Source organism: Rhinatrema bivittatum, chromosome 10 (genome assembly GCF_901001135.1).
Source record: "Rhinatrema bivittatum chromosome 10, aRhiBiv1.1, whole genome shotgun sequence".
NCBI classification, from domain to species: domain Eukaryota; kingdom Metazoa; phylum Chordata; class Amphibia; order Gymnophiona; family Rhinatrematidae; genus Rhinatrema; species Rhinatrema bivittatum.
This window is the reverse complement of record NC_042624.1, coordinates 87,271,433-87,298,544: the sequence shown is the minus strand read 5'-3', so window position 1 is coordinate 87,298,544 and position 27,112 is coordinate 87,271,433. Positions and strand designations below refer to the sequence as shown.

Below are 27,112 nucleotides of genomic sequence, written 5' to 3'. Positions count from 1 at the left end.
ATCAAGAAATATAAAACATCAATCATAAGAGTAAAACTGTACTACTAAAGCAAATATTTCAAACAATTGATGAACTGAACATCCTAAGGTCTAAACTGAGCACCATTTAGCCAGATAAGTTTGAACTTGTCTGGCTAAGTGGTGCTCTTTCAATATTCAGCAGCATTCAACGGCTGTCACTTAGCCTGACAACTATTTATCCAGTTAAATAGTTATCCAGCTAATGGTGACAATCAGGGGCATTAGTGGGCATGATTACTCATCTAACCTTATCTGACTAAGCCCTTCACCAGCCAATTTTAGAGACTACTATGTCACTCTACTATTTATACCACTGTAAGAGGGGGGCACTATTACCTCAGGGTGAGTTTGGGTGGTGGGGTAGGTTTTGGGGGGGCAGTTTAACATACACAGTCAGAAGTAAGAACAGCAAAGGTGCCATCAGTGAAGATTTTCTGTCATTTGCAGTGATGAAAGATAAAAGAGAAGTTGATTTGCACACCGTACTCTCTACCTATCTTAGAGTAGTCCTCTTTTATCTTTCATCACTGCAAATGACAGAAAATCTTCACTGATGGCACCTTTGCTGTTCGTACTTCTGACTGTGTATGTTAAACTGCCCCCCAAAAGCTACCCCACTGCCCAAACTCACCCTGATGTAATAGTGCCCTCTCTTTCAGTGGTATAAATATTAGAGTGACAGATCAGGTCCTATAGAGTCTCTCAGTCTCTCTCACACTGAATATCTATCTTCCAATTATTAAAAACCCATTTATTTTTTAACAAGTTCTCAAACAGCAATAAAATTTTTGAAAACAGCAGATACTTCAAATAACACTCAATAATTAAAACTAATAAGGATTTAAAAATCCTCCACTCTCTATACCTAGAAACGTTTGACTTCCACTCTGAGACTGTCGTGAATCAGTGTAGGGGGGAGTGAAACTTTCTCCTCTATCTCTCATTACACATACTAAAACACTCATGCACATTTGCTGACTCTCAAACACACGCATGCTCACTCACTGACTCGCTCACACATACACATATACACACATGCTCACTAAATGACTCACACACATGCTTACAGATCTACTCACTAAATCTATCACACACTTGCTCTTCTCCCCCTCCAGAATGTACAAGCGGCAAAAGTCACCTGTAAATACATTTTTAAAAATATTTTAACTTACTTTAGTTGTTAGGGGGGGGATCCAGGCATGGCTCCCATGAGAACAGAGTTTGGGTGAGCTGTTGAGGCTCCTGGATGAGGTATCCCTAGGCTGGTGAAGAGGTGGGCTGGAAGGCCCCAATGAACTCTTTTTTTTTGTCACAGCCAAGCATGAGGGGTAGGGTTTGGGGGAGCACCAGTGGCAGAGCAAAACAGTACAAGGCACTTAGCCAGTGGTGAGGCAGCAGCTGGAGATCTGCTGTCTGCCTTCCACCCATAGAGGCAGAGCCACAGCAGAGGGGAGCCAGAACTGGTGTGAGGAGAGGCCATGGCAGAAGAGTTTGTGGCTCACTGCATTGTTCCATGGCAGGGGAGACTGAGGCAGCACTCGAGGCCAGGTGCGGAGACAGGTCAAGGCCTGTGGAGTGCTTTGGGTGGGGATAGCAGCATGAAGGCAGTCAGCTCATGAACGTGGCGATCCTCCCCCCTTCTCATCACCCGGCTCGGGAGGAAGTTGTAACTTTACAACTTCTGCCCGATCTCACTGCTGAGAAGGGAGAGGATCACTGCTTGCAGGAGGCAGACGACACACCTGTGGGTGCCTCAGAAGTCGAGAGCCGCAATCTGAACTGGAAAGGGCTGCATGTGACTTGCAGGATGCCGGTTAGCCACCCCTGTGCTAAGGTAATAAAAAAGTGTGTAGGTCGCACAGACAGTGACATGCAGAGCTTTGGTACATACACCTACACTGGGGTGACTCCTCAAGGATTCAACTAAACAGGATGAAAGGTTGCAATCCAGATGTAAGTGCTGAGGGTGCTATAGTTAACATATCACAGAATCCCTTGCTTCTTTATTAATGAAGTGTGCATTGAAGGTCCCAGGGACCAGTACTGGAATATATGAATCTGCATTCACTTCTTTGTATACTGGGTATGGAAGAGAGGCCTAGGGAATCAACACCATGAACACCTAGGATAGTACCCAGAGGCATTTGAGTCCATTAGCTGAGAACAAGAGGAATTCACTGGGACCTATTAATTCCAATTATGTAAAATGCAAGAAAGTTGAATGCTACCCCACAGGTGATCATTGTACATCTCGGGAGCAATGATTTGGGCCAAATGAAAGTCATTAAACTGATTATAATAATCAAAGCAATCTAATTCAGTTTAATTCCATTTTCAGTAGATCAAGGATTATATAGTCCAAAATCCTTCCCAAGAGAGTTTTGAGAGGCACAAATGACTGCACAGCCTTAGACAAAAGCATGAGGATAATATAATTACCAATTAATCAAGAAGACACTGGGCTTGGCAATCAAACAGTACTGCCCTTTATCAGTATGGTGTGGTACATTTATTGGACATAGGGACTGAAGTATTCCTCAGTGGATATCAGAAAACATTGGAATTGCAGGTGAAGAGTCAGAAGGCCACAGCTTTTGGGGAGAAAGCAAGCATAGACGAGGAGTGGTTATCCTTGTTAATGGCGGGGAAGGCACTTAGGACCCTGAGCTCAGTAAGGCAATGGACAGTGACTCCAAACTGTCTCAGCTGGGAGAATGAGCTCTTTCTTCCTTAAGCACTGTGCTGCAAAAGATAGACAAGGTCCTCTATTCAGTAAAATAAAAGTGAGAAAAGCGGCAACTGGGTTCTGAACAGCAGACTGGGAGTTTATTAAATCAACCAGGCACTGAACAGCTGTCCCCCCTTCACTCACACTATCAGCCTCAGTTTGTGACTTTGATGCTATTTGGCTGCTGTGACTACCCTGTATCGATTGTTATCCTATAGGTAAAGTTGTGTCATTGGTCAAAGAGAATTTATTTTTATTTATTTATTTATTTAAGTTTTTTATATACCAACATTCAAGACGGAAGTCCCATCATGCTGGTTCACAAGAAACAGGAGTGCAGAATATAATAAATAAACTTAACAACTTGAACATTAGTGCAGAAAAAGCAGTTACATGTAACAAGGAAATATAGAACTTGGAATAAATATAGAACTTGGAATAAGAAGGAAAATGAATATAAGATAATTACATATAATAACATTGTAAGAGGTGGATATAAGAATTATAAGTTTTTCTTTATTTCATTTCATTTAATTTCCTGCATTTTATTAATCACTTAACACAAATTGGTCTAAGTGATTTACAAGTATTACATTCACAAAATAAAAATATAAAATACAATTAAAGCAAACAAACAAAAAAAAATTTTAGATCGCAGACAACAATTGCCAAGAGTAAATCTTAGTTGTGCTTTAATGGAAGACTTGCTTATTGTATCATTTTCAAATAAAGCTGCACCCTGTTGTTCCACTGCTTACCATTTGTGGGGGCCAAGGCACTAAAGGTTAATATGCTAACATTAGTGCATCCCTGCATGAAATTGAGAGAAGACTGTAAGCAAATTAGGCTGTAGCAGACTCATGGTAAATAGTATGTTTGCTCTTTTCCATACGCTATTTATCATGTGCCCACTTAAGCCCAAAAGCTACATTTGCCTCAGATCGGGAGTTAACCAACCCAAAGTGAAAGGACAAGTTAACTAGGAGTATTTCATCCCACAAATATTCCGATCAAGGCATCCTTTCATTAAGGCCTGACTTCTACCCCTCAAAGCCAGAGGAAAGCTCCATTCTTGAGATGCACGGCAGCCAGCCTTGATGAAGCTTTGATAAGGGAGTGCAGTTTTTTTTATGGGGGAATGTCTAGATCAGGGGATTGAGAGATGAAATCCCTCATGGTATCAGGCTACTTACTGTCACAAGATAGTGGTGAAGCACCACTAGATGGCTTCATTCAGCAGAGTCTTCACCATCAAAGGGCTTCTAAGAAAACTAAAAAGTCATGGGATGAGGTGATGTCCTTTGTGGCTTGCAAACTGGTTAAAAGACAGGAAACCGAGCATAGGATTAAATGGTCTGTTTTCACAGTGGATTGCCTCTGGGATCTGTATTTGGACCAGTGTTTTTTTAACATATTTACAAATGATCTGGAAAGAGGTATGATGAGTGAGGTGATCAAATTTGCAGATGGCAAAAAATTACTCAGAGTAGTTAAATCACAAGCAGACAGATAAATTGTAGGAGGACCTTGTGAGACTGGAAGACTGGACATCCATATGGCAGATGAAATATAATATGGACAAGGGCAAGGTAATGCATATAGGGAAAAATAACCTATGCTGTAGTTACACAATGTTAGGTTCCATTTTATAGGTTACCACCCAGGAAAAAGATCTGGGCATCATAGTTGATATTACATTGAAATCATTGGCTCAGTGTGCTTTGATCAGGCCCGGTGCCACCGGTTGTGTAAACCATGCAATTGCATGGGGCAGCTCACCCAGAGGGGCGGCATCGGGAGCTGGAAGAGGCCCATGCTGTTGCCAGTGGACCCAATCCCATCGGCAGCAGAAGAGGAGGCCCGTGGTGCCATCGGTGGACCCGATCCCACCGGCGGCAGAAGAAGAGCATCCGTGGTGTCACCGGTGGACCCAATCTCTCTGGCAGCAGAAGATGAGCATCTGTGGTACATCCAGTGGACCCAATCCCGCCGGCGGCAGAAGAAAAAGGTCCGTACTGTCGATTTTGGCAGGGTCGCACTGCTGAGGAGGAAGAGGAACACGCCATGTAGGAAGTAATCCAATGCCCCATGGCCAGAAGTTTTTCCCTTGGCCATGGGGTCTGAAGAAGGAGACTCTGCTGCTGCTGTTAATGCCTGCTAAGTGAAGGGAAGTGAGTGAAAGAGAGCATGTATACTTGTGTGTGAGAGAGTGAGAGAGAGCATATGTGCTTGTGTGTGGGAGAGTGAGAATGAGAGAGAGCATGTGTGCTTGTGTGTGGAAAAGGGAGAGAAAGTATGTGTGTGGAAAAGTGAGAGAAAGCATGTGTGTGTATGAGAGGGAACATGCGTGTGCACAACTATCCCAGTTACTCTCTGCCTGATAATCCATGACAATTTCAGGGCATCTGGAAATCAAAGGTTCCCAGATATGGAGAGCGTGAATTTTTAAAATCTTTTTAGTTTTATTTTTCAGGTGTTATTGCTGTGTCTGCTGTTTTGAAATATTTTATTGATGTTTGGTACATTTTAAAAAACTTGCATTTGAGTTTTGAATTATTTGATCATTTATTCATCAGTTTTTAAATAATATTATTAGTATGTTTTTAATATTTTGATTATATATTTATTTTATTTCTTGATTTTATTGTTTGATGTTTGAGGAATGGTGATGGCTCTGTGTTTTTCATTGTTGCACTGCATAGAGAGTCTGGCATCTTGCAGTTTCCAGTTCAGTTTTTATCTGCATGTTTGTATTTCTAATTTATGGTTGCACTATTCTGTATTTGATGAGGATCTGTTTATGTTCTGCATGTGTGACTGAGGTGAGTCATGGCTTTTTAAACAAGCCTTTTATAAGACCGGAGAATAGAAAATACACTGGAATAAACAGAAGAGCACCAGCACACAGCACTCATAAATGTGCATTACAATATTTTAACAAATTGAGTACACAATGAATGTAATAATATAACACAGTAAATGTGATTTTTTTGACCTGTAAAAGTACACCTTCTAGGTACACCTGGCCAGAACCTACATCACTAAACATTTGTACGTATTACTATTTTTATGATTTAATGTAACCAAAACTTAATGGCACCTGTTAGAATGTACTAAAGTACGCTTACTCCAAACTTACTTATGTGCCTACATGGAAACTGTTGCGATGGTATATAACTTAGCGACAGTATAGAAAAGACTTTAAATAAATAAATAAATAAATAAATAAATAAATAAATAAATAAAATAATAGGAAGCATATTAGTGTATTCGGGCTTTCAGAGGGTCACGCCCACACCCAACGATAGGCCTAATACCATATGTGTTCCAAATGTCTTTTTTCAAGAGATTTCTAGTTGGCATCACAGCAGTGCATGTAAATATAACATAAGTAATATTTTTACCTCAGAATACTGTACTTTGATATTTTTCATTTATAATATAAATACATAACTCTTTAACTGTGTGTGTGAACTGGAGCGGGGGGCATTGTGCAAGGCTGTAAGGTTCACCTAGGGCACCTAATACCCTTGCACCAGTCATGAGTTGGGGGGGGGAATGGGGTCAATTTTTAAAGTTTGCTTCACTGAAGGGAGCTGGGTGTTTTTTTGGTGGGCCTAGGACAGAGAAGGAATGAATGGGGGGTGGGGGCAACACAGTAATTGTTCGCACAGGGCAGCAAAAAAAGCTAGCACCAGCCCTGGCTGTGATGGTCAAAAAGGCAAATAGAATGTTAGGAATTATTAGGAAAGTGCAATTTTGGTCACCGCATCTCAAAAAGATATTCTGTACTGGAGAAAGTACAGAGAAGGGCAACCAAAATGATAAAGGGTATGGAATGGCTCCCCAATGAGGACAGGCTAAAGAGGTTAGGGCTATTCAGCTTGGAGAAGAGATCACTGAGGGGGGATATGATAGAGGTCTACAAAATCATGAAAGGACTTGAACGGGTAAATGTGAAATGATTATTTACTCTTTCAGATTATACAAGGCCTAGGGAGCAATCCATGAAGTTAGCAAGTAGCACATTTAAAACAAATTGGAGAAAATTATTTTACACTCAATGCACAATTAAACTCTGAAATTCATCGCCAGAGGATGTGGTTAAGGTAGTTAGTGTAGCAGAGTTTAAAAAAGGTTTGGATAAGTTCCTGGAGGAAAAGGCTATAAACAGCTATTAATGAATAGGGAATAGCTTCTGCTTGTTGCCAGCATTAGTAGAATCTATTTAATGTTTGGGTATTTGCCAAGTACTTGTGACTTGGATTGGCCACTGTTGAAGATAGGATACTGGACTAGATGGACCCTTGGTCTGACCCAGTATGGCATATCTTATGTTCTTATGTCCCCAGAATGCTAAGGAATCATTCCAGAGGGTCAGAGGATGTCAGCTCGAGCTTCATTGAGGGGACAGGGGAGGCATCTAGCATTGAGGAGGTAATCCAACTTTGAAGGGGAGTTACCCTTGATGGGGATGGTTCTAACCTTGATTAGGGGGTTGGGGGGAATGAAAGCCTCTTTGCTTACCAGATCTTTTGCTTTGAGCCATTAGCAGAGGGAATTTCGAGGCACAGAATACACATACTAAAGTTTTTGGTTTAGCATGCACATTAATTTTGCACTCACACTGAAGAGGATTTATTTTAGTGGACACGCAAAAATATTTAGTGTATCCCAGATTAGGTGGGGTTTAGTATGTGCATGCTAAAAAAAAATAACTTATATAAGTTTTAGTGCATAGATCCTAACTCTGGTGTCCTTATGCCAAGGGAAGAGAGGGGCCAGACAGCAATAAGAAGGCAGTAGGGGTAAGAGGGCTGGTCACATTGTATGTGTCCATGTTATGGTAATTTTCCACAGTAGGAGAAAAGAAAATTAAGTGCACATTGTTTCAAAGAGAATTATTATTCCTTTTCAGAAGAGAAGCATATATCCTGAACAAGATTTATTCTTCTATTCAAAACATCAACCACTCTTGACACTTCTCTTTACTTACCATGAAGAATTACTAATAAATCATGTAACTTTTGAATTCATGAGATAAAATTTACTACTTTGAACATAATATACAGTGTAGTCCTTCATACTGTAGGTGTGCTTTAATGCTGTTTTTCTACAAGAAGTATATATCAAGCACCAGCCTGGAGCTGAATCATCAAATCTCACCTAAAATTGTATGCAGGCTTACAAAAACAAGTCAGTTCAACAAAGCTATTTTTTGCACTTCGTACAATTATTTTATTTCAACTTGATGACTCACTTTTCTCAATGTCTCGAGGTGAGGTGCAATAAAAAGTATATCACAGCTGACTATTTTGTTTAAAACAAAAATTAACAAGCACATCACAACTAACAATCATAATTAAAACATCAAGACAAAATAATAAGTTTAAAAACACTGAGCGCTGAAAGTCCTTATACCAATTAAACCTGACCCTCTACCTAAAGGCAATTTCAGCAACACATGATGCATTTTCAGAGAGAGAGAGAGAACCTCAGTATAGGATCAGTATGACGCTCTGTATATGCACCACTGTAAAAGGGGCACTTTCAGATGGGATGGGCTTCAGAAGGTGGGGTGGATGAAAAATATAACAAGAGGAGCTGATTTGTGATTTGTACAATGCTGCCGCTGCAGAATTTGTTAAATTGGAAGACTTGGGATTGATAAGATGGACTCATGATCAAGAGAACTGGCAATCATTCAAAGTTTTTCCAAAACCACAGATAGCATGATTCCAATAAATGTCAGATAGTAAACAATTCCAGAAGGCTGAAACAAAACATCCAAATGTTCGCTGCCTAGAACAGGTCAGCCTCAGAGAGGTCAAAGAGGGAACCGCGAACAAACTGTGCTGGGAAGACCTGAGAAATTGTCCAAGAGTATGGCATGATAATAAATTAATTAAGCATACTGACATACCTGTATGAAGACATTTGAAAATGATTGATGATGCCTTAACCTTTACTCGGAACTCAACTGACAATCAGTGGCAATTTCTCAAAATGATCAATTACATTTGCTCCAGTGAGGAGCCATATTGTGGTATTCTGAAGAAGTTGTAGTATTTTCAGGCACAGGGAGGAAAGACCTTCATATAAATTGTTACAGAACTCCAGTCGACTGCTTTTTATCAATATATGCCACAATCTAGATATCATTTGCCTTTAAAAAACATTCCATCCCAAAGTATCCGATCAACGCAGCCAGTGGGGCAAGATATGCATTGACGAGAAGTGGACATCACATAATAAAGGTCTAGATATTGAACAACTCTGTTCCCTGCAAACCCATTGTGAATGGTCCTTTAAGTACAAGATCAGCCACTGCAAAACCACCCGACAAAATGCTACCTCTTTCAGAAGACAGAGTAATAGCTCCTGGGTAGGTTCTGAGATGGGGCTGAATCCTGTTCCAGGCCCAGCATAAGAACATAAGAAAATAACATAAGCCTTGCCATACTGGGTCAGATCGAAACTCCATCAAGCCCAGTATCCTGTTTCCAACAGTGGCCAATCCAGGTCACAAGTATCTGGCAAAATCCCAAACAGTAAATAGATCCCATGCTACTAACGCCCAGGGATAAATAGTCACTTTCCCCAAGCCTACCTGATTAATAACAATTGATGGACTTCACCTCCAGAAACTTGTCCAAACCTTTCTAAACCCAGCTAAGCTCATTTCCTTTACCACATCCTCCAGCAATGAATTCCAGAGCTTAATTTTATGTTGAGTGAAAAAGAATTTCCTTCAATTTGTTTTAAATGTGCTACTTATTAACGTCATAGAGTGAAGGAGGTTGGACTACAGCAAAGGCAGCATTCCCAGTCCCCAGGAGGGAAGAAGTCCCAACCATCACTTAACAGAGACATTTCCTGACTGGGCACAAGAGAGCACTACTAATACGGAGTTCCAAAGGAAACCCTGGTCCATGTCTCTGAGTCAGAGGACTGTCGCTGCAATGCTTTGACTGGATGGGAGGGAGAGAGAAGAGAGAATAAGCTTGGACAGGTTCCAATGGAATTGGAAGTTCGAGATAGTAAGAAGAAGCTACTGGACCAAAAAAGGCAAGTTCTGAGCTGAACTGAGAAAAGATGATCGTCATAAAGAGACAAATATTTGGTTAAAATTCTAGCCCTCTTGCAGTAAACAGGTGCAAATAATAGTACAAAGATAGTCCAAAATTATTGAATTCTGGACAGAAGAATGTAAGTGGATGTTACTGGATCAACATTTCAATATTCAAAGGACAAAATTTAAACTGTATCCCAAAGAAATCAGAGCTAGATCTCACAGGCACGTGAGGTTAGCTCACAGAATGGGATGTAAATACAGTGCACATGTCATAGAACTTCTCTTGTATATTATTAATAGTCTTTAACATCAGTGCCTCACTCTCCCCTGCTACCATTTCCTTCCACTAAGTTCTTCTCACCATCCTCTCTTTTAGGTACTGACACTTCCAGGTTGTTTCATTTCTTCTTCAAACCCCCATCCATGTATACACACAACTGTAGGGTCAAGCACATGCATACATACCACCATAACATATAGAGCCTTCACCTACATGCATGCCTGGGAAATGGTGCTGAGAGAGAGGAAGTTTTTCTCACTGCTGGCAACCACAGAATGAAAAAAATATTTTTTTCCCCGTTACCAGCTGCTTCTATTTTGCTTTTGTTGTGAGAGAACAAGTGTCAGGCTACCTTATGGCGGAGGGCTGTTTTATGCTTTATTTACAGTCAGCACCACTTGCATGTCTAATTTGCCTCCTGCTGTGGATGTTTTGTTTATTTGGCACAGGACAGTGCCCCATGTAGCCCCTCCTTTGCAAGCTGCTTTCTCCTCCTCCTCTTTTCAAATCTACTTGTTTATTTCCCATACCCTCTCCTCTTTCTACACATGGGGGTGAAGGTTAAGGCAAGAAATGGACAGAATGGCAGATCATAAGACCTGCTCCCGGGTTTTTCATTGCTTCTCGTCCTTCCTCTCTACTAGTTATGCACAGACAGACAAACTACTTTCCCCACCAGTTAGACAGTGTAACATCATGCTCCATCTAATGAAGTCCTTTATCGACTGGAAGGTGCGTTCTTGGCATTTGTTTTTTCAGTAACTAAAGTACGATAAGGATCAAGAGCCCAATTTTATTTCCCTCACTTTCTTTCTCCAAAATACAACTCGACCATATTTCAAGTATCAGAATCTACACAGGTACTACAAAAAAAAAAAAAAAGGAGTCATTTTGAATATTGAGCTAAAGAAAAAGCCATGGCAAGACAAATGGCAGGAAAAAAATGCCGCAACAATCATGAATGTTCTATGATTATCCAAGAGTGCAGCAACACAGTGAGGGTAAATTCAAATGCGCTTTAATACCACTGAATAATTATCTGCAATATGAAATATATATTGATCTAAAGAAAGACCCTGTAATGTAATTGGAAATGAGAAGCAGCTGTGGCCAGGCATGGCATAAATTGCCATTTCCTACCTAAATGGCCTGCCATCTTATGCATATTGTATTGCCTGTGGCAGTGTGGCAGATTGAAGCATCCTGCTTAGCACAGGCAACATGGAGTGCCCAACTTCACTCAAAATGAATCTGGAAAAATTCCCAGACTACAAAGCGCATCTGCCTTTTTGACTTGTACTTTAGTGGAAGAAGCAGAGGCTTGAAGAAGTAAGGGGCAATTTTTTTTTTTTCGTTTCTACTCTTAGTAACATTCTCTTTTATTTCCTGCTAATATCTGTCTGCTCTCTGCTGGGAGGACAGTTAGTTGGCAGCAGTTGTTGCCACTGAAACCATTATCTCACCTATGAATGCATTAGACCTGGAAAAGTCCCATTTCCAAGAGCCAAGCGCTTACCCTATGGCAGAACATTTGCCTGTTTTACTTTTGTGGCTGATTGTGAAGCAGGTATTTTGGACTGTTGTGTTTGGCAATCCACGGGCTGCCCCCCCCCACAAACTGCTGCCCTTACCTTTGTGGCCGGGCTAGCCACTCTGTCTACCAATGTGGTGAAACACCGCTGACATGCCGGCAAACACCAAAACATTAACCAACCAACCAACCAACATTAAAAATCATATAGTGAGAGCGGCATTGCCTCCCACCACGAAACCTGATCTAGTTGGTTCCCACTCCATCTGTGGAAAATGTGACATGTGTGATCTGTCAATCACTGGAGATACTTGGAGAGATCCATGCACTGATATTATACATAAGAAAAAGTTCGTTACCGATTGTAATTCCCATCAAGTGGTATATGTTATCCAATGTGACTGCCCAATGCTGTATGTTGGAAGAACATCTAGGCCGGTCAGAGTACGACTCAGAGAACACAGGAGCAGATTGAACACCAAAAATCTTGAAGCCCCGATGGTGAAACACTGTATTCTAAAAGGTCATAAGTTTACTGAATTAAAGTGGACCATCTTAGAAATGGTTCCACAAACAGTTAGAAAAGGAGATCTGCATTCTATCCTTAATTACAAAGAACAACATTGGATCTTTAAATTACAGTCGGAATCGCCGCGGGGAATGAATGATGCCATTGAGTGGTCTTCGTTGATTTAAAGGGACATTCTAATAGCTCAGCTGTTCTCTGAAGTAAGAGCTTCCTGATTGGCTCATTTTGAATTCGAGCACGTTTTTAAAAAGAAAAGCGTCAAAATGGCGGATCCACAGTAGCCGCACATTCTGACCGATCCTCTAAATGAAAATTTTTTTTCCATACAGCGCTTAATCTGTGCGGCGTAAATATATGGACTTTTCTTTAAAAAAATGGGTAACCCTATGATCGTACTTTAAATGGGCAGCCAAGTTGGCAGTTGTACCTGAAAGCAAAAAACGCCGGTAGGCGGAAGTGTGCATCAGCCCATAAATGAGGGTATACCTAATTGAAAAGTACCATAGTATATTTGTGACTTTATTGTGATTTTTGAGACTAGTTGTGTCACATTTTTCCAGTTTTTTGTCTATTATAGTGGCAAACACCATATGGCAGGATGTCGCTAGCCTCAATGCATTGCACCTCTCCTTACCTACCTAACCGACGTCAGCCTATTTAAAGGGACCGCAGCGGGAAAGTCCTTGCAGTCTCTAGTGATGATGTCACTGGCACCGCCCTATTTAGGAGCAGTTCCCCTGATGCTCCTGCCTCAGCAAAATGTCCAGCTTCCTTAAATAGTACGTATTGCTATCCAGCCTGTTCCAGTCTTCGTCTGCCCAGCCTGTTCCAGCCTTCGTCTACCAAGTGTGTACCAGTCTTGCCTCCCCAGCCTGCCTCAGCCCTATCCGTCCCTTTTCCGCTTCCTTGGATGGATACCTGGTTTCGACCCTTGCCTGGACTCTGGATACACCTGATCGCTGCCTGCCTTGACCCTTAACTGGACTCTGGAAATGCCTGATCGCTGCTTGCCTACGACCCTAATCTGGCCTTGGACCATGTCTCCAGACATCTGCAGAGACCCTCACCTAAGTCCTGCTGACCCTGGCACCCAAAGGCTCAATCCTAGGGGAATGTAGGCTGTTAAAGGTGAAGCTCCTGACCGGTATCTGCTTTGCCTGGGTCTGCCTGCTGGCAGTGAGAACCTTCAGTGCTCCTCTCTTTAGGCAGAGCCAATCTCACCTCAGCCCAAGGGTCTACAGACAAAACATGGACATGTTATTTTGTTCATCTTCGGTTTCTTATTTGCTTCATGTTTGGTTTATTATTAATTTGGGGGTTATAATCTGAGCGCGGATATCTCAAACACTTAAATAGAACCTTTTACTTGCATACAGAGGATGAGCTAAGAGGTTCTATTTCAGGACTAGGCAACGCGGGTCCTCGATTGCCGCAAGTCAGCCAGGTTTACAGGTATCCACAATGAATATGAATGAGAGGCATTCGCTTGTATTGGAGGTATTGCATGCAAATGCATTTCATGCATATTCAATGTGAATACCCTGAAAACCTAACCAACATGTGGCACTCGAGACAAACTCTATTCTATTTAAATGTTACTGATTTGGGCTTGCTAATTAGAAGTCAAACATTACTGTATGCTTTAAAGCATTAGTACTATCTAGATTATTCAAAAAGTCAATCAACCAATTTCTTGGCTGTGTTGGCTGTTGTTTTGGCCTTCTTCATAGATCCAAGTGCATGCAAATCGATCTCATGCATATTCATTACTGATATCCAGTCCTCAAGAGTCCATTTGTGGCTCTTGAGGACTGGAGTTGGCTATAACTGTAATATACTTTATTTAGTAAACTGTTTTTAGGGGGTGGGGGTGAAATAAAGAGGGAAACAATTTTATTGTCATGCTTTTGAGTTTCCATTCAGAAATGTTAACTACAAAAGGCCACATTTAAGTTTTACCCAAAAGCTGGGCAATGAAAGTGCAAAAAGCTTAGAAGCCAGTTTTCTGGCACAGTTTTGAAACAGTGCATCTTTGCTCAAGAAGTCAATTTCCTGCAGAAAGGGCCAAAATCCACAGCAAAAACATTTGCAAAGGTACTCTTGCCCAAAATGACTACATTTAAGAACTGAGTAAAAGTGCCCCCAATACTTTTTATGTATTTATTTACATAAAAAGTATTGGGAGCACTTATTCAGCGCTTCCCCTGCCGATTGAGGTCATTCAAAGCAGTGTATAGGCCAACATACATAAAAGTATATAACACAAATACCATTAATAAAATCAAAGGTTAAAACAAAGATTTTGTCTGCACGATTTTTTCAGAGTTTTTCCCTCTTCCACAAAACTGTAATAAATGTAATCCATGTGCAAAAGATACACAATGTCAGAATGGTTCAAGTCAACTGATTTATGGGTTGATTGCATTATTATGCCCAAATTTAGTCCAAAATTTAAATCTGGCACCAATCTCTTCTTAGCAGTAAAATGAAATCAGAAGATAAAAGGGGATCTAAAGAGTTTTGTTTTCCTTGACAATACAAATTAAATTAGTGCTTTAATTTGCATAAAACTTTGAAATATTAAAAACTTCATTCTCCCTAGCTACATGCAGCAATCATAAGGCAAAAACTAAAAAAATCTCTTTGGAAGAAAGTATTTTCCAGATACTAGGCCAAGTCCTTTAACAATTTATAGAAATTTCACAAAAATAATCAGCTAAAAATGCTTAGGGGTAAATTTTAAGAGCTTGGCGCGCGCCAAAGCCAGGAGATACGTTGGTGCACGCCATGCAGATTTTTAAAAACACACGAGTACATGCATATCTCCGAGTACATGCATAAAAATTGGGGGGGGGGAGGGGGGAACAAGGGGTGGGGAGTAGGAGTGGTCTGGATGGGGCATGGGTGTTCCCAGATCTGAGCTTTAAAACAGCATGTATGTACACTCATAAGCACGCTCAGGGGTCCCTATCCATGTATGTTTACTTCTGTTATGGATGGATGGCATGTAACTAGTATAATAAAAAAAAACGAGGCTAGTTCGCGAGAACTGAATGATTGGGGATAAAAGGGTAAAAGGGGGGACAGGTTAATTAGGGGAGGTTAGGAAGTCCTAGCCTTTATCTGGGCAAACTGGGAACGGACTGGGTAATTGCATCAGCACACGTATGTATAACAGAATCCTGCTACTTACACAGTACAGCCTGCATTTGCGCGCACATGCTCACACTCACATAGAATTCTGCGTACATGCGTGTGTGTACTGACGATTTTATACCACGTGTGAATATTCACACCTATATTCTAAAATGGCCGCGGCCATTCGCACGAGCCAGCATATGTGCATACAAATATGCTCGCACGGCTGTTTGAACGTTACTGTTTTACAGTCTACATGGGGTGGCGGGAGGAGTCAGATGCTGCTTCACGTTAATGCTACTATAGCAATTTCTTGTGTAGCTGTAGAGTTTTCTGCTTAAGACTTTCCCATAGCTGCTTGAAAAACTGGCTCCCATAAAAATGTGCAATTTTTTGAGATTTTCTCATGAGCTTTGTCAAGTCTTTCAATCTGGTCCTAAACTCTTCCTAGTCTTTTATTTATTACTCAGATTTATAAATTATCTGTCTACAGAAGCTCTAGGGAATGTACATCTAAACTGGCTTTAGATTTTTTACTAGTACTATGGTGCATTTGTGAGTGACTGGGAACAACAGGGAGAACGTTTGTCTTATTTATGTGAGTTACAGAGCTTGGGTTGGGCTTTAGTAGTCAGTTTTTGGATGTGGTCGATATTTTCTTTGTTCTTCCCTGGTCCCTCTGTAAGACAGAGGGGCAGGGATTAAAGCAACGAAAGGATATAAACTGTGAATCTTCTGTAATATATTTTATACTTTCTGGATGTTCTATCGTATTAATAATAATGTATTTTGTTGTTTATTTTTGTTAATTTGTAATAGGTACTGAATGTTAAGCCCCTCAGAGAGAGAAGGGGGTTGACCAAGTCTTTGGGGATTTGGGGTTTGATTATGTATTATTCTAATTAAGTATCATTGTTATTATTTTTAAGAATGCATTTCTATATTCTTATGTTTTTTGTGTATATACATATGTAATATCCTGTTTGATAAGGCATTTGTAATAGTATTTAAGTATTATGTATTTATGTAAATATTATGAAGTGAATATTCAAAAGATGTGCGAGTAAAAACAGTACATGAGTGTGCAAAAAGCACACAAGCGAGTATATGCTATTTTCAAAACAGCAAAATATTTGCATAACTCAGGGTCCATGAGTAACTTTGCATGTATAAAAAAAGAGCCTACACACGTAAATCCATTGGATTCACGCGCTTTGGTGGGGTTACACACGCCAGGCATATTTTAGAAAAGCCCAGCGACGCATGTAAAGCCCCGGAATGCGCATATGTCCCAGGGCTTTGAAAAAGGGGCGGGGAGGTTTGGAGGGCTGGGCGGGGCCAGAGGCCTCCGGCACAGCAGCCATTTGCTGCTGTGTTGTTGGATCTTGTGCCAGCAGGCTGCAGGCACACACAACTTGCGCCTGCCCAGAGGCAGGCACAACAGGTAAAATAAAGGTCGGGGGGGTTAGGATAGGGCTAAGGGGCGGGAGGGTTAGGGAAAGGGGAAGGGAGGTTAGGTTAGCGGGGTTAGGAAGTTCCCTCCCAGGCCGCTCCAAAATCGGAGTGGCCTGGGAGGGAACGGGGGAAGGCCACGGGCGTCGGCTTGCACAGGTTGCACAATTGTGCACCCTCTTTCATGCACTGACCCCCGATTTCATAACATGTGCGCACCTGTGTGTGCATGTTGTAAAATCGGGTGACCATGTGCACGCTCCGGGTAGCGTGAGCACGTGGACACATGTGCACTAGTTTTGAAAATCTACCCCATATATTGCTATTTTAAAGCATGCCAAAGTGACACGCTTAAGTCTTTTATTTGTATATATTTACTCCTGCTCAATTTCTGATTGTAAACATCCCAAAAATGAAGAAATGAATGGGTGGGGGGTCTGGGTGAAATGAGGGAATTTTAGACTGAAGATCCAAAATGGTCTTTACAAGCTGCAGCTGGAATGGGCAAACTGGTAGACTACTTGGTACATAAGAACATAAGAAAATGCCATACTGGGTCAGACCAAGGGTCCATCAAGCCCAGCATCCTGTTTCCAACAGTGGCCAATCCAGGCCATAAGAACCTGGCAAGTACCCAAAAACTAAGTCTATTCCATGTAACCATTGCTAATGGCAGTGGCTATTCTTTAAGTGAACTTAATAGCAGGTAATGGACTTCTCCTCCAAGAACCTATCCAATCCTTTTTTAAACACAGCTATACTAACTGCACTAACCACATCCTCTGGCAACAAATTCCAGAGTTTAATTGTGCGTTGAGTAAAAAAGAACTTTCTCCGATTAGTTTTAAATGTGCCCCATGCTAGCTTCATGGAGTGCCCCCTAGTCTTTCTACTATCCGAAAGAGTAAATAACCGATTCCCATCTACCCGTTCTAGACCTCTCATGATTTTAAACACCTCTATCATATCCCCCCTCAGTCGTCTCTTCTCCAAGCTGAAAAGTCCTAACCTCTTTAGTCTTTCCTCATAGGGGAGTAGAACTGGTACCAGTAGAACTGGTAATTTAAGTGCCATGCGCATGTTATAAAATCCCCTGACTTATGCATGAAAAAGCTGATTTATGGTGGTAAATGCACCTAAATAACATGAGTAAAATCTATTCATGTATCCCTTTAAAATTGGAATTACAAATACATGGGTATATCACTTGCGCATACCTTTCCGGATAAATTTTGACTTTTCGGGATAAGTAGTGCCTTTGCTGCTACTTAGATGGACAAATTTGAACTTATCTGGATAAATAGTGTTTTGTTTTAAACTTATCTGGCTATCTTACATACCTGGATTGGTTGGAAAAGTGATTATTAGAGAGACAAGTAGCACTTTTCAGACTTATCTGGCTAAGTGCCAGTTCTTAGCCACATAAAAAGGAATTCATATGAATAAATACCACTACTTTTCCAGATAAGTCCGAACTTGGTAGTTCATGGTTTTTACATAGGTGAGCCTATATGCGTGCATATGTACTTGTATTTTGTAACCTACGCATATCATTTCCTTGCAGGTTATAAAATACAGTAGTAAATTACTGTGCGCCCATATACGCGCACATGCGAGCAGTTCTGAAAGCTACCTTCCCTCTGTTTTACGGTATATTTGTTTATGTATTTTGCTTTTTTTTGTCATCCACGTTGGTGGTCCATTGATGGCCCAGAAAGGTGGTATATAAGTTTGGATGGTACCGAACCCATATACAAAAAGGCCTTTTAATCTATCTCAACTCATTTCTTTCTCCTGCTCTGTTTAGAAATAACGTTACAATTCTGTCACAAATGTGCTGATGCTATTATGCCAAATCCATTTTGCTGGGGAAGGAGCAAACAATTGCTAATCAGTCATCAGTTAACAGACACATCTAATAGTGTGGTATGTAATCTGTCACAACTGTACACATAGACTCAGCTTCTCATTATATAACATCAAGTCTTATCAAATAACATCATGTTGAACTGCATCAGATCAAGAGGAACAGAATCAATCCTTTTTTTTAAAGATGGAATGTTTGTGGAAAACTCATAAGCAACTCTGTCATCCAAATCAGAGCCTCTGCAAAGCCGGAGCTCTTTAGAAGCCTGTGAAAAGCACGCTCCCGTAATTACAGTTCAGCTGTAACTAGGCAGCTCTGAACAGTATGTTCTGCCATCATCACAAACCACTGCATGACCAGCACAAAATTATCAGTTGCGAGCTAAATTGCAGAACAGAAAAGGACAGCTTGTGAACGGGATGGCTCGCCGCTCAAATACAGCAATATTCATTAGCGAGGAACTCAATAGTTCTACAAAGTGACTGAAATCCCTCTCAATGGACGAGAAAATATGCATTCATTTCCTTCTATGTAAACACTGTGCACTGTTTATCTCCTATCCATGTTTTGGACCACTAAAATATCATAAACAAAACAAAATTGCAAATTTGGTCACCTTCGGGCTTTTCTTCAGTTGTCTATTTGCAGTTTGTGCCACAATTTACTTTTTTCTCTACCATTCTTCTTCTTTCCTGTCTTGTCTCCTGGTTTTTTTTTTCTCTGGCAGATTTATTGTATGGGTATTTGATCAGGCTTTACATCTGATCAGACAACTGCTGACACTAAGTCCTCCAGCATTAAAAAAGCAGGCTAGAGGAAACTCCTTTAAGCCCTGATCCTAAAAATGTCTTCTCTTTTAATGAAAAATCTCTGCAATTATATCATGGCCCCAGGCGCCCAGGCTGTATGCCTTGAAAGACAATAAGCCCTGTAATTATGCCAACTCCATTGCGATGATACTCACTGATCCTGACAATCACATGCTAAATTGCTAATAATTTTAATGATAAATTTAGTAAAATTGCTCTTGTCTTATCTCTATTTATGTCTTGAAGATAACAGTAATGTTTCCTTATTATATAGACTGCAGTCAATGATGGGTGAGTGATTTGACAACAAGCAATCAAACTGGAGTACAACTTGTAAAGAGATCAATTTTCAAACGGTTCAGGAGCCTAACTTTGGGGTTTATTTTCTAACCCTATCGCACACAAAAAGGAACTTTTCGTGTGCAATAGCTAGATTGGGGCGGCATCGGCACCGGAAGAGGAGGAGTTGGGGCGGCGTCAGGGCAGACGCTGCGGAAACTTCGCTGCCAGCGATAAGGTAAGACCCCTTATCACTGCCAGTAGCGTGCCCAATAGCACCACCTTTCACGATGGTGCTATTGGGTGCAAAAGCCGGCAGCGATAACACCACGGTGGTGCGATCGCTGCCAGCTTTCACAGGCTCGTCCCCCGCTTCGCCCCACCCCCCGTTACCGCGCGATTCACAAACCAGTGCAATCTTAGAAAATCCAGGCCTCAGTTTTTTAAAAAGCTGTCTCAAAATGACCAGGATCCTTGTGCTTGACAAGAAACAAATCCTGCTTATTTGACGTCTTTGCCAACAAGGTAAAATACAGACGGTAAATTAAAATGATTATTTATGCTTCATTAATTTTTCAGATTAGAAAACTGTTGCAAATTATTTCGATATGTTTCAAAATGGCAAAGGCAAGGAATTAGCTGATCTGGAACTTTAAGTAGAATTTTACACAAGTCTCTTGGTGGGTTACTCTATACGATGTTCTAATTATTTACACCGATCCAGAGCAGAAATAATTTTGTAGCTGCAGCTGTACACTGAACTGTTGTGTAGAAAATGGACAAAAAATGTAGACAGTTAATGGACAGCATGTTCTGTTCATAAACGGCCGGAATCACTATGCCTTTTTCCCATGCACAGAGAATGCCCTGTGATGGCATTTGCTAATGGAGGAAAACAGAGTAAAACAGCTAATTTCCTTCATACATTACTGCCATTACATGACACTGCAGAATTCAATGTACTGTACTGTCAGCATACCCCTGAGAGTTCAGTAGAAAGCTTCCCCAAATTTTCAGAAAAGTCATTTTGCAAGCAAAATGTTTGCCATTGCTGTAGTGGGGACTAAAATGATTCACTAAGGGATCCACATTCAACAATGTTTCACCAGATAACTTCTGAGTTATCCAGCTAAGTGCCAACTTTTGAACATTTTGGGCACTTATCTGGCTTACATTTTAACCGGGTAACTCATCTGGCCAAAATTTAGCTGAATAATATAAGGGCATTCTGGAGGTATTCCAGGGTGGAGTAAACTTAGCTGCATAAATTATCCTATTAATGCTGATATTCACAGTTAGACAGATAGCTTATCTGGCAAACTCGGGTCATGCCATAAAGCAATTCTAAAGTTAGCCAGATAAACTTAGCTGGATAATTTTAAAATATTCAGGGATATTCAATGATATGGCTTCGCCCCTGATTATCCTGGCACAGTTAGTCGGATAAGTTTATCAAGCTAACTTTGCTGGCCAGAAAGTGGCTGAAAATGGACCCCCGAGTTACCAAAAGACAGATGGCACAATCACAGATCAGATTCAGAAAATACCTTCCATCATTGCTGAGAGCTGCATGTTTATTTCATAGACTTTGCGCTAATATGCAAGCTATTAAAACTTTGCTTGTCAAATATTGAATAGGTATTACTTACCTTCCGTTGTTTTATCGAGTCCAGCTTTATCAGCCAATATGAAGCCACTTTTGATTTATGGTATTTCCAATTATCCATAATCTGAAAAACACAAGAAATTGCTTTTAAAAAATAATGTAAACTGTAAAGAACAAATTTGAAGACAATTCTTCCTAAGAAAGGAGGAATCCGTTCCCCGAAAGGGCTGTATTTATTTACTAGATTTTTACCTTTAGCAGAAAACAGAAACAAGCTTTTAATAAAGATTCTAAAGGGGCCAGTTCAATTACTGGTCGATTTTAAAAGCCCTACGAGTGCCAAAGCTGGGAGATACGCAAGTGACTCGGCCTGGCGCACACCACGCGGTTTTTAAAATCCACGCGAGTACACGTGTATCTTCCGGTACACGCACAAATTTTTTTTTACAAAAACGGGCAATGAATGGACATGGTCTGGGCAGGGCATGGGCAGGCTGGGACTGTACCATGAAGTCTTTGTGTTCGTCTTTACGCGCCCAAGCATGTGCAGGGTCCCCTACTGTGTAACTTTACTTCTGCTATGAACGGCGTCTAAGTTGTGAAATTAAAAAATATAGGGTAGCAAGTGGGGTTTTAAGGGTCAGGGCTAATGGAATTAAAGGGAGGCAAGTTAGCTAGGGGGTTTAAGTAGTTCTCACCTTTACCGGGGTGAACTGGAAATGAACTGGGGAAATAGATAATTGCATTGGCGCACGAATCTACTAAATTGCTTCCCACACTTACACACTCGAGGCAGCATTTGCATGCACATGCGTGCTTCAATATAAATTTGTGCACACATGTACACACATACAGCCGATTTTGTAACATGCACACGTTATAAAATTGCCATGTCCAAGTGCGCAAGCCAGTAAACGCATCTGCACACATGTGTGGGTCTTAAAATTCACCTCTTAATATTTTGGTTTAAAGGGGTAGGGTGTCCAGTGCTATCATAGCTCAGCTCTCAAGAACCCAGTACCAAGTTCAATAAGAAGGCTTCTTAACATTTCAGACTATAAAACATCAAAAACAGAACTGTGGTCTACCCTTCAATCTTCTAGTCCATTCCTGTAACCCTTCTACTTTCGTGCTCAAGCCTCCTGTATTCCTAGTTTCTCTCTCTGTATAGAGATCTGATGCTTCAATTCCATGTAGGTATAAAGTGGCAGACCCTTGATGTCTGTATCAGGAAGGTAGAATCACTATATTGAGAAGGATAAACTATCAGGATGAAAGACAGGACTTCATTCCTTCAATAAATAAGCAAATAAATAAATAAATAGATGGAATTTTAACTCTGATTTCTTTCCAGATTTCCAGATCAGCTGGACCTATTCTGATCAAAATCTGAGGTTCACAATCAATCTGAACTTGTCAGGCTCAACTCTGATCAGATATTTTTTTGAGTGAGTCAGCATAAGCTTAATTCTACTGGTCTGAATTTTCAATGTAAGTTAGCTGAGACTGGCCCAATTCTCTGTGTCAAAGATGGAAAGCGCTGGGTATATTCTGTTTACTCCATCAACCTTAATTGTAAACTGTGTGTTGGAATCTCATTGATGCTAGGTCCTATGGCTATTTTTCAGTCATAGGGTAGAATTATTTCTTAATTTGAAAATTAGAACTTACTAAAATTGGTGAAGGCCACTCAGAGGAAAAGAGAACAATTTTTTTCAGTGTGGTCTAAAGTTGTACAGCTGGGTACTATGTTTCTATTTAAATTTTTCTATAAATATGTAAAGTAACAAAATGTAAGGTATATATTTTTTAACTAGTTCTGAAGTTTATTAAACTGGCAAAATGTAAGCTTGCAAAATTAAGGTATGTGTCTGCCTACCTCCAATTATTGCCATTTAATTTTATTCCAGGAATGTGAAGTTTTAAGAGTCTGAAATTTTGTCTTGTTTTTGTGTTCTGACCCTAACCCCATACTGTGGACATTAGTATGATGAATTATTATAGTCAATGGTTATACTGAATATTCTATCTTAAGAATATTTTTTGCATGCACCTTAAGTCCCACCAAGAGCCTTTTGGAGGTTGTTGTATAGACTGACCTTTCATGCAATTAAGAAGCCATCGAATGAGCTGAAGCAAAAACTGTATTTGTATTGTGTGACCCATGGCAACTGGACTACCAATCCCAATTACCCAAGGACAGGGTAGATATGCTAGACTACCTACAAATCTAAGAAGTTTCCAAAGAGAAAGACTGTCTTACTTGAAATCTATAAAAACGGGAATCTTAGAGAATCCTTCTGCTCTTATATTATCTTTGATTCCATTAAATGTCTAATGTTTAATCCTTGTCATTTCAGATATAATACAAGAAAATAACACAAATTCTATTTATTTCACAGAAACCTGGTTGACAGACTCAGATCAAGTTATTCTTAATCAATTGACTTTTTCAGAATATAATGTATTTTCACCAGCCAGAGAAGGTTTGCGAGGAGGTGGCCTGATAGCTGTTACCAAATGCTCCTTGCAGTTGACGCTGCTCAAGCTTATCATTTCACCACCCTTTGAAATTCAGCAGAGTTGCTTACCTATAGCAGGTGTTCTCCGACAACAGCAGGATGTTAGTCCTCACACATGGGTGACATCAACAGATGAAGCCCTGATGTGGAAAACTTATATCAAAGTTTCTAGAACTTTGACTAGGCACACTGAGCATGCCCAGCCTGCCCTATACCAAGCGTCCACGCGGGGTCCCTCTCCAGTCTTGTAACATAGAATTATGATTAAAATAAAAAATGAGAGAAAAGCAACTCTGCGGTGGGGGGGGGGTGGGTTTCGTGAGGACTAGCATCATGCTGTTCTCTGAGAACATCCTTTACTTTCTCCGAGGACAAGTAGGATGGTAGTCCTTACACATGGGTGAATTTCTAGCTACAGGCTGTTCCCCAACAAAAAAGGGGACCCAACCAGGTGCCAACAGGCACAACACTAGTGTTGTTGGTAACAAAGGGAGAAACAGCCTGAACCCCAACAACGGTATTGTTTCTAGTTTTTTGTATTTTTATTTTATCTCCATTTTATTAGTTTATTCTATTTTACTGTTTTTCAGAATTTTATGTACATTTTCTTTGTAAACCGCTCAAAACTTCGGAGGAGGCGATATATAAGAACTTTGAAATAAATAAATAATGGGCCCTTGGTGGGAGAGTTGGGTTCTAAACCTCAAACAGGTTCCTTAAGGAGTTGCTGCTGAGGATATGGGAACACCCTCTCACAGTGCCTCCCATTAATAAGAAGGCAGGCGGTGTTGACCTCATCCAGAAGGCTGCCACATTCTCCGACCCAGCCAGGTACATGGCCCTGAGCACCATCCTGTGGGACAAGGCCCAGAAACAGATCTGGACCACTTCCTGACACAGGAGGTATGATCCCGTGCCTCCCTGCTTGTTGACATACCACATAGTTACCTGGTTGTTGGCTTGGATCAGGACAACTTTGTTGGACAGCCGATCTCTAAAAGCCCATAGCACGTACACCTGATCACCCGAAGCTCCAGGAAGTTGATTTGACAAGAGCGTTCCTGAGCGGACCAGAGGCCCTGGGTGCTGAGCCCATCTACATGAACTCCCCACCCCAAGGTGGATGCATCCATTTTTAGAACAATTTGGGCAGGGAGACTTCAAAAAGAGATCCCCCATTCCAGATCTGAAAGTAAGTGCAATCAGGACAATGAGTCCCGGAGAGATGGGATGACTCGGATGCAATCCTGGAGGTTCTGAGTGGGCTCTCTGCATGTGTAAATGTGTCAAGGGAGTGATATGGACATTGCAGCCATATGGCCCAACAGTCTCAAAATATGCCAGACTGACACTTGCTGGCTTTGTTGGATCTTTGCTGTGATGGTCGTCAACATGCACTCCCAGCCTATGGAGGTGAGCCGCTACCACGGACAGGCATTTTGTGAAGACCAAATGGGCTGACGCAAGCTCGAACAGCAACACCTGTAATTAAAATTTTTGTTTTCCTGCCAGAAATCAGAGATATTTTCTGTGAACGGGGAAGATCTTAATATGAGTGTGTATGCCCCTTTTAGGTCGAGGGAGCATAGCCAGTCCCATTTTTGCAAAAGGGGGATCAAGGTGCCCAGGGAAACCATCTAGAATTTTTCTTTTCTTAGAAACTTGTTCAAGGCCCTTAGGTCTAGGATGGGATGGAGTCCTCCTGTTCTCTTTGGAATCATTAAGTACCTGGAGTAGAATCAACGCCCTCTTTGCCCTGGTGATATGGGCTCGACCATTCTGGCCATTAAGAGGGAGGAGAGCTCTGCTAGAAGTTCCTCCTGATGCACTACCAGCCCCTAAGATGGGCATGAAGGGAAATTTGGCGGGACAGCCATAATCTCCTTAGGATGCTCCACGAACTGGAGGATCTCAAGCATTTTGTGCCTGGCATCCTCTTCTGTTAATAACTAAAAAGGGATGGCTTCTGCCATCACCCTCACAAAACCAGCGAAGTCCTCAGGTGGAGACTTCCTTTACTGCTCTGGAGGAGAAGGGTCTGAAGGGAGATCCTCAGAGCCCTTGGATGAGGACTCTGAAATGTCATTCCCCCGGGGGTCATAGGACTCCTCATCCTCACTATAAGCCACAGGGGATGGGTCCCTAGGTGCTTGGCTTTCGTTCAGAGGTGTAGGCACCAGTATATCTGTTGGGGGTGGCAAGCCTCAGAGTCTCTGCCAGCCTCGGTGGATCTTCCTCCTTGGAGGAATCGGAAACATCCACCGTATTAGTAGGGGGAGTCCTCGGTGCCCCACTGGGCACCAAAGCTGTTCCGGGAACCTACATCAGCTGGATCGGTAATGCACAGAAAAGCACACTGAGCTTCTCCAGAAGTGGTACAAGGATGGACAACACTGCTTCTGATGCCCAATCCACAGCTAGCTGGACTTGCAACTCCAGCTCCTCCTCGAACGTTGCAGTTGCCATCATCAACTGGGAGGAAGGAGGGGTGACCAGATCCTCTTCAGACTCTTGAAATGGATCGGTGACTGGCATCAGGACAGGTGGAGACTGTCGCGGACCCCTAGCACCAATGGAGGATTGGCACTATCGCCATGGGGTTCTTTAAGGGACATTGTGGTAAAAGCCAGTGCATCTCCATGCCCAGCACCATGCATCGACGGGGACCGGTGCTGATGCTTCTTCGGCTTCCCTCAATGCTCGGCCTGGTCCTTCCCTGGTGTCGAGGCCAATGACGAGGAACCCAACATCCTCGACCTGGAAGAGATCGACAATCCACCTATGGCATCGACGGAACTGACGGTCCCACCAATGTCGAAGGCTCAGTGTCCATCGGTTTGGTTCCATGGTCCTTTGATGCTGATGCCGCCAATGCTGATGGCTCGGGATTCTTTGACTCAAAGAGCTACTCCATCTTGTTAAGTCAAAGCCGATGTCCCTTTGGGGTCATCTGGGCACATAAACGGCAGTCCCAGATATCATGCGATACCCCCAGGCAGAGGATACATATCTCATATGGATCCGTGATAGACATGGTCCTCAGGCATCTAGGGAATTGCCAAAAACCAGAAGTGGCCATGTCGTACGAAACAAAAGGGTCATGAACCGAAAATGATGGTGGCAGAGCGGCGATGGCCAGCAGGCACCAATGCACCGCCACTATGGAGAATTGACTGCAAAAGTAAACTTACCCAAATTGCCGACACTACAGTAAGGCTACAGAGAGGGACCTGGAACAACGAGGAAAAACACACGAAAAACGCAAGAAAAAGCAA

General features: G+C 41.6%; 1 protein-coding gene across 5 annotated transcripts in view; it reads right to left on the bottom strand.

Annotated features, from left to right (window-relative positions):
- Positions 1–27,112, bottom strand: part of TTLL7 (tubulin tyrosine ligase like 7) — a 291,830-nt gene that overhangs the window by 40,516 nt on the left and 224,202 nt on the right. For all 5 annotated transcript variants that reach the window (XM_029618375.1, XM_029618378.1, XM_029618377.1 and 2 more), the window contains one exon: positions 21,359–21,439. In XM_029618375.1, the coding sequence (XP_029474235.1) occupies positions 21,359–21,439 (81 nt within the window). The remainder of the gene's footprint in view (positions 1–21,358; positions 21,440–27,112) is intronic.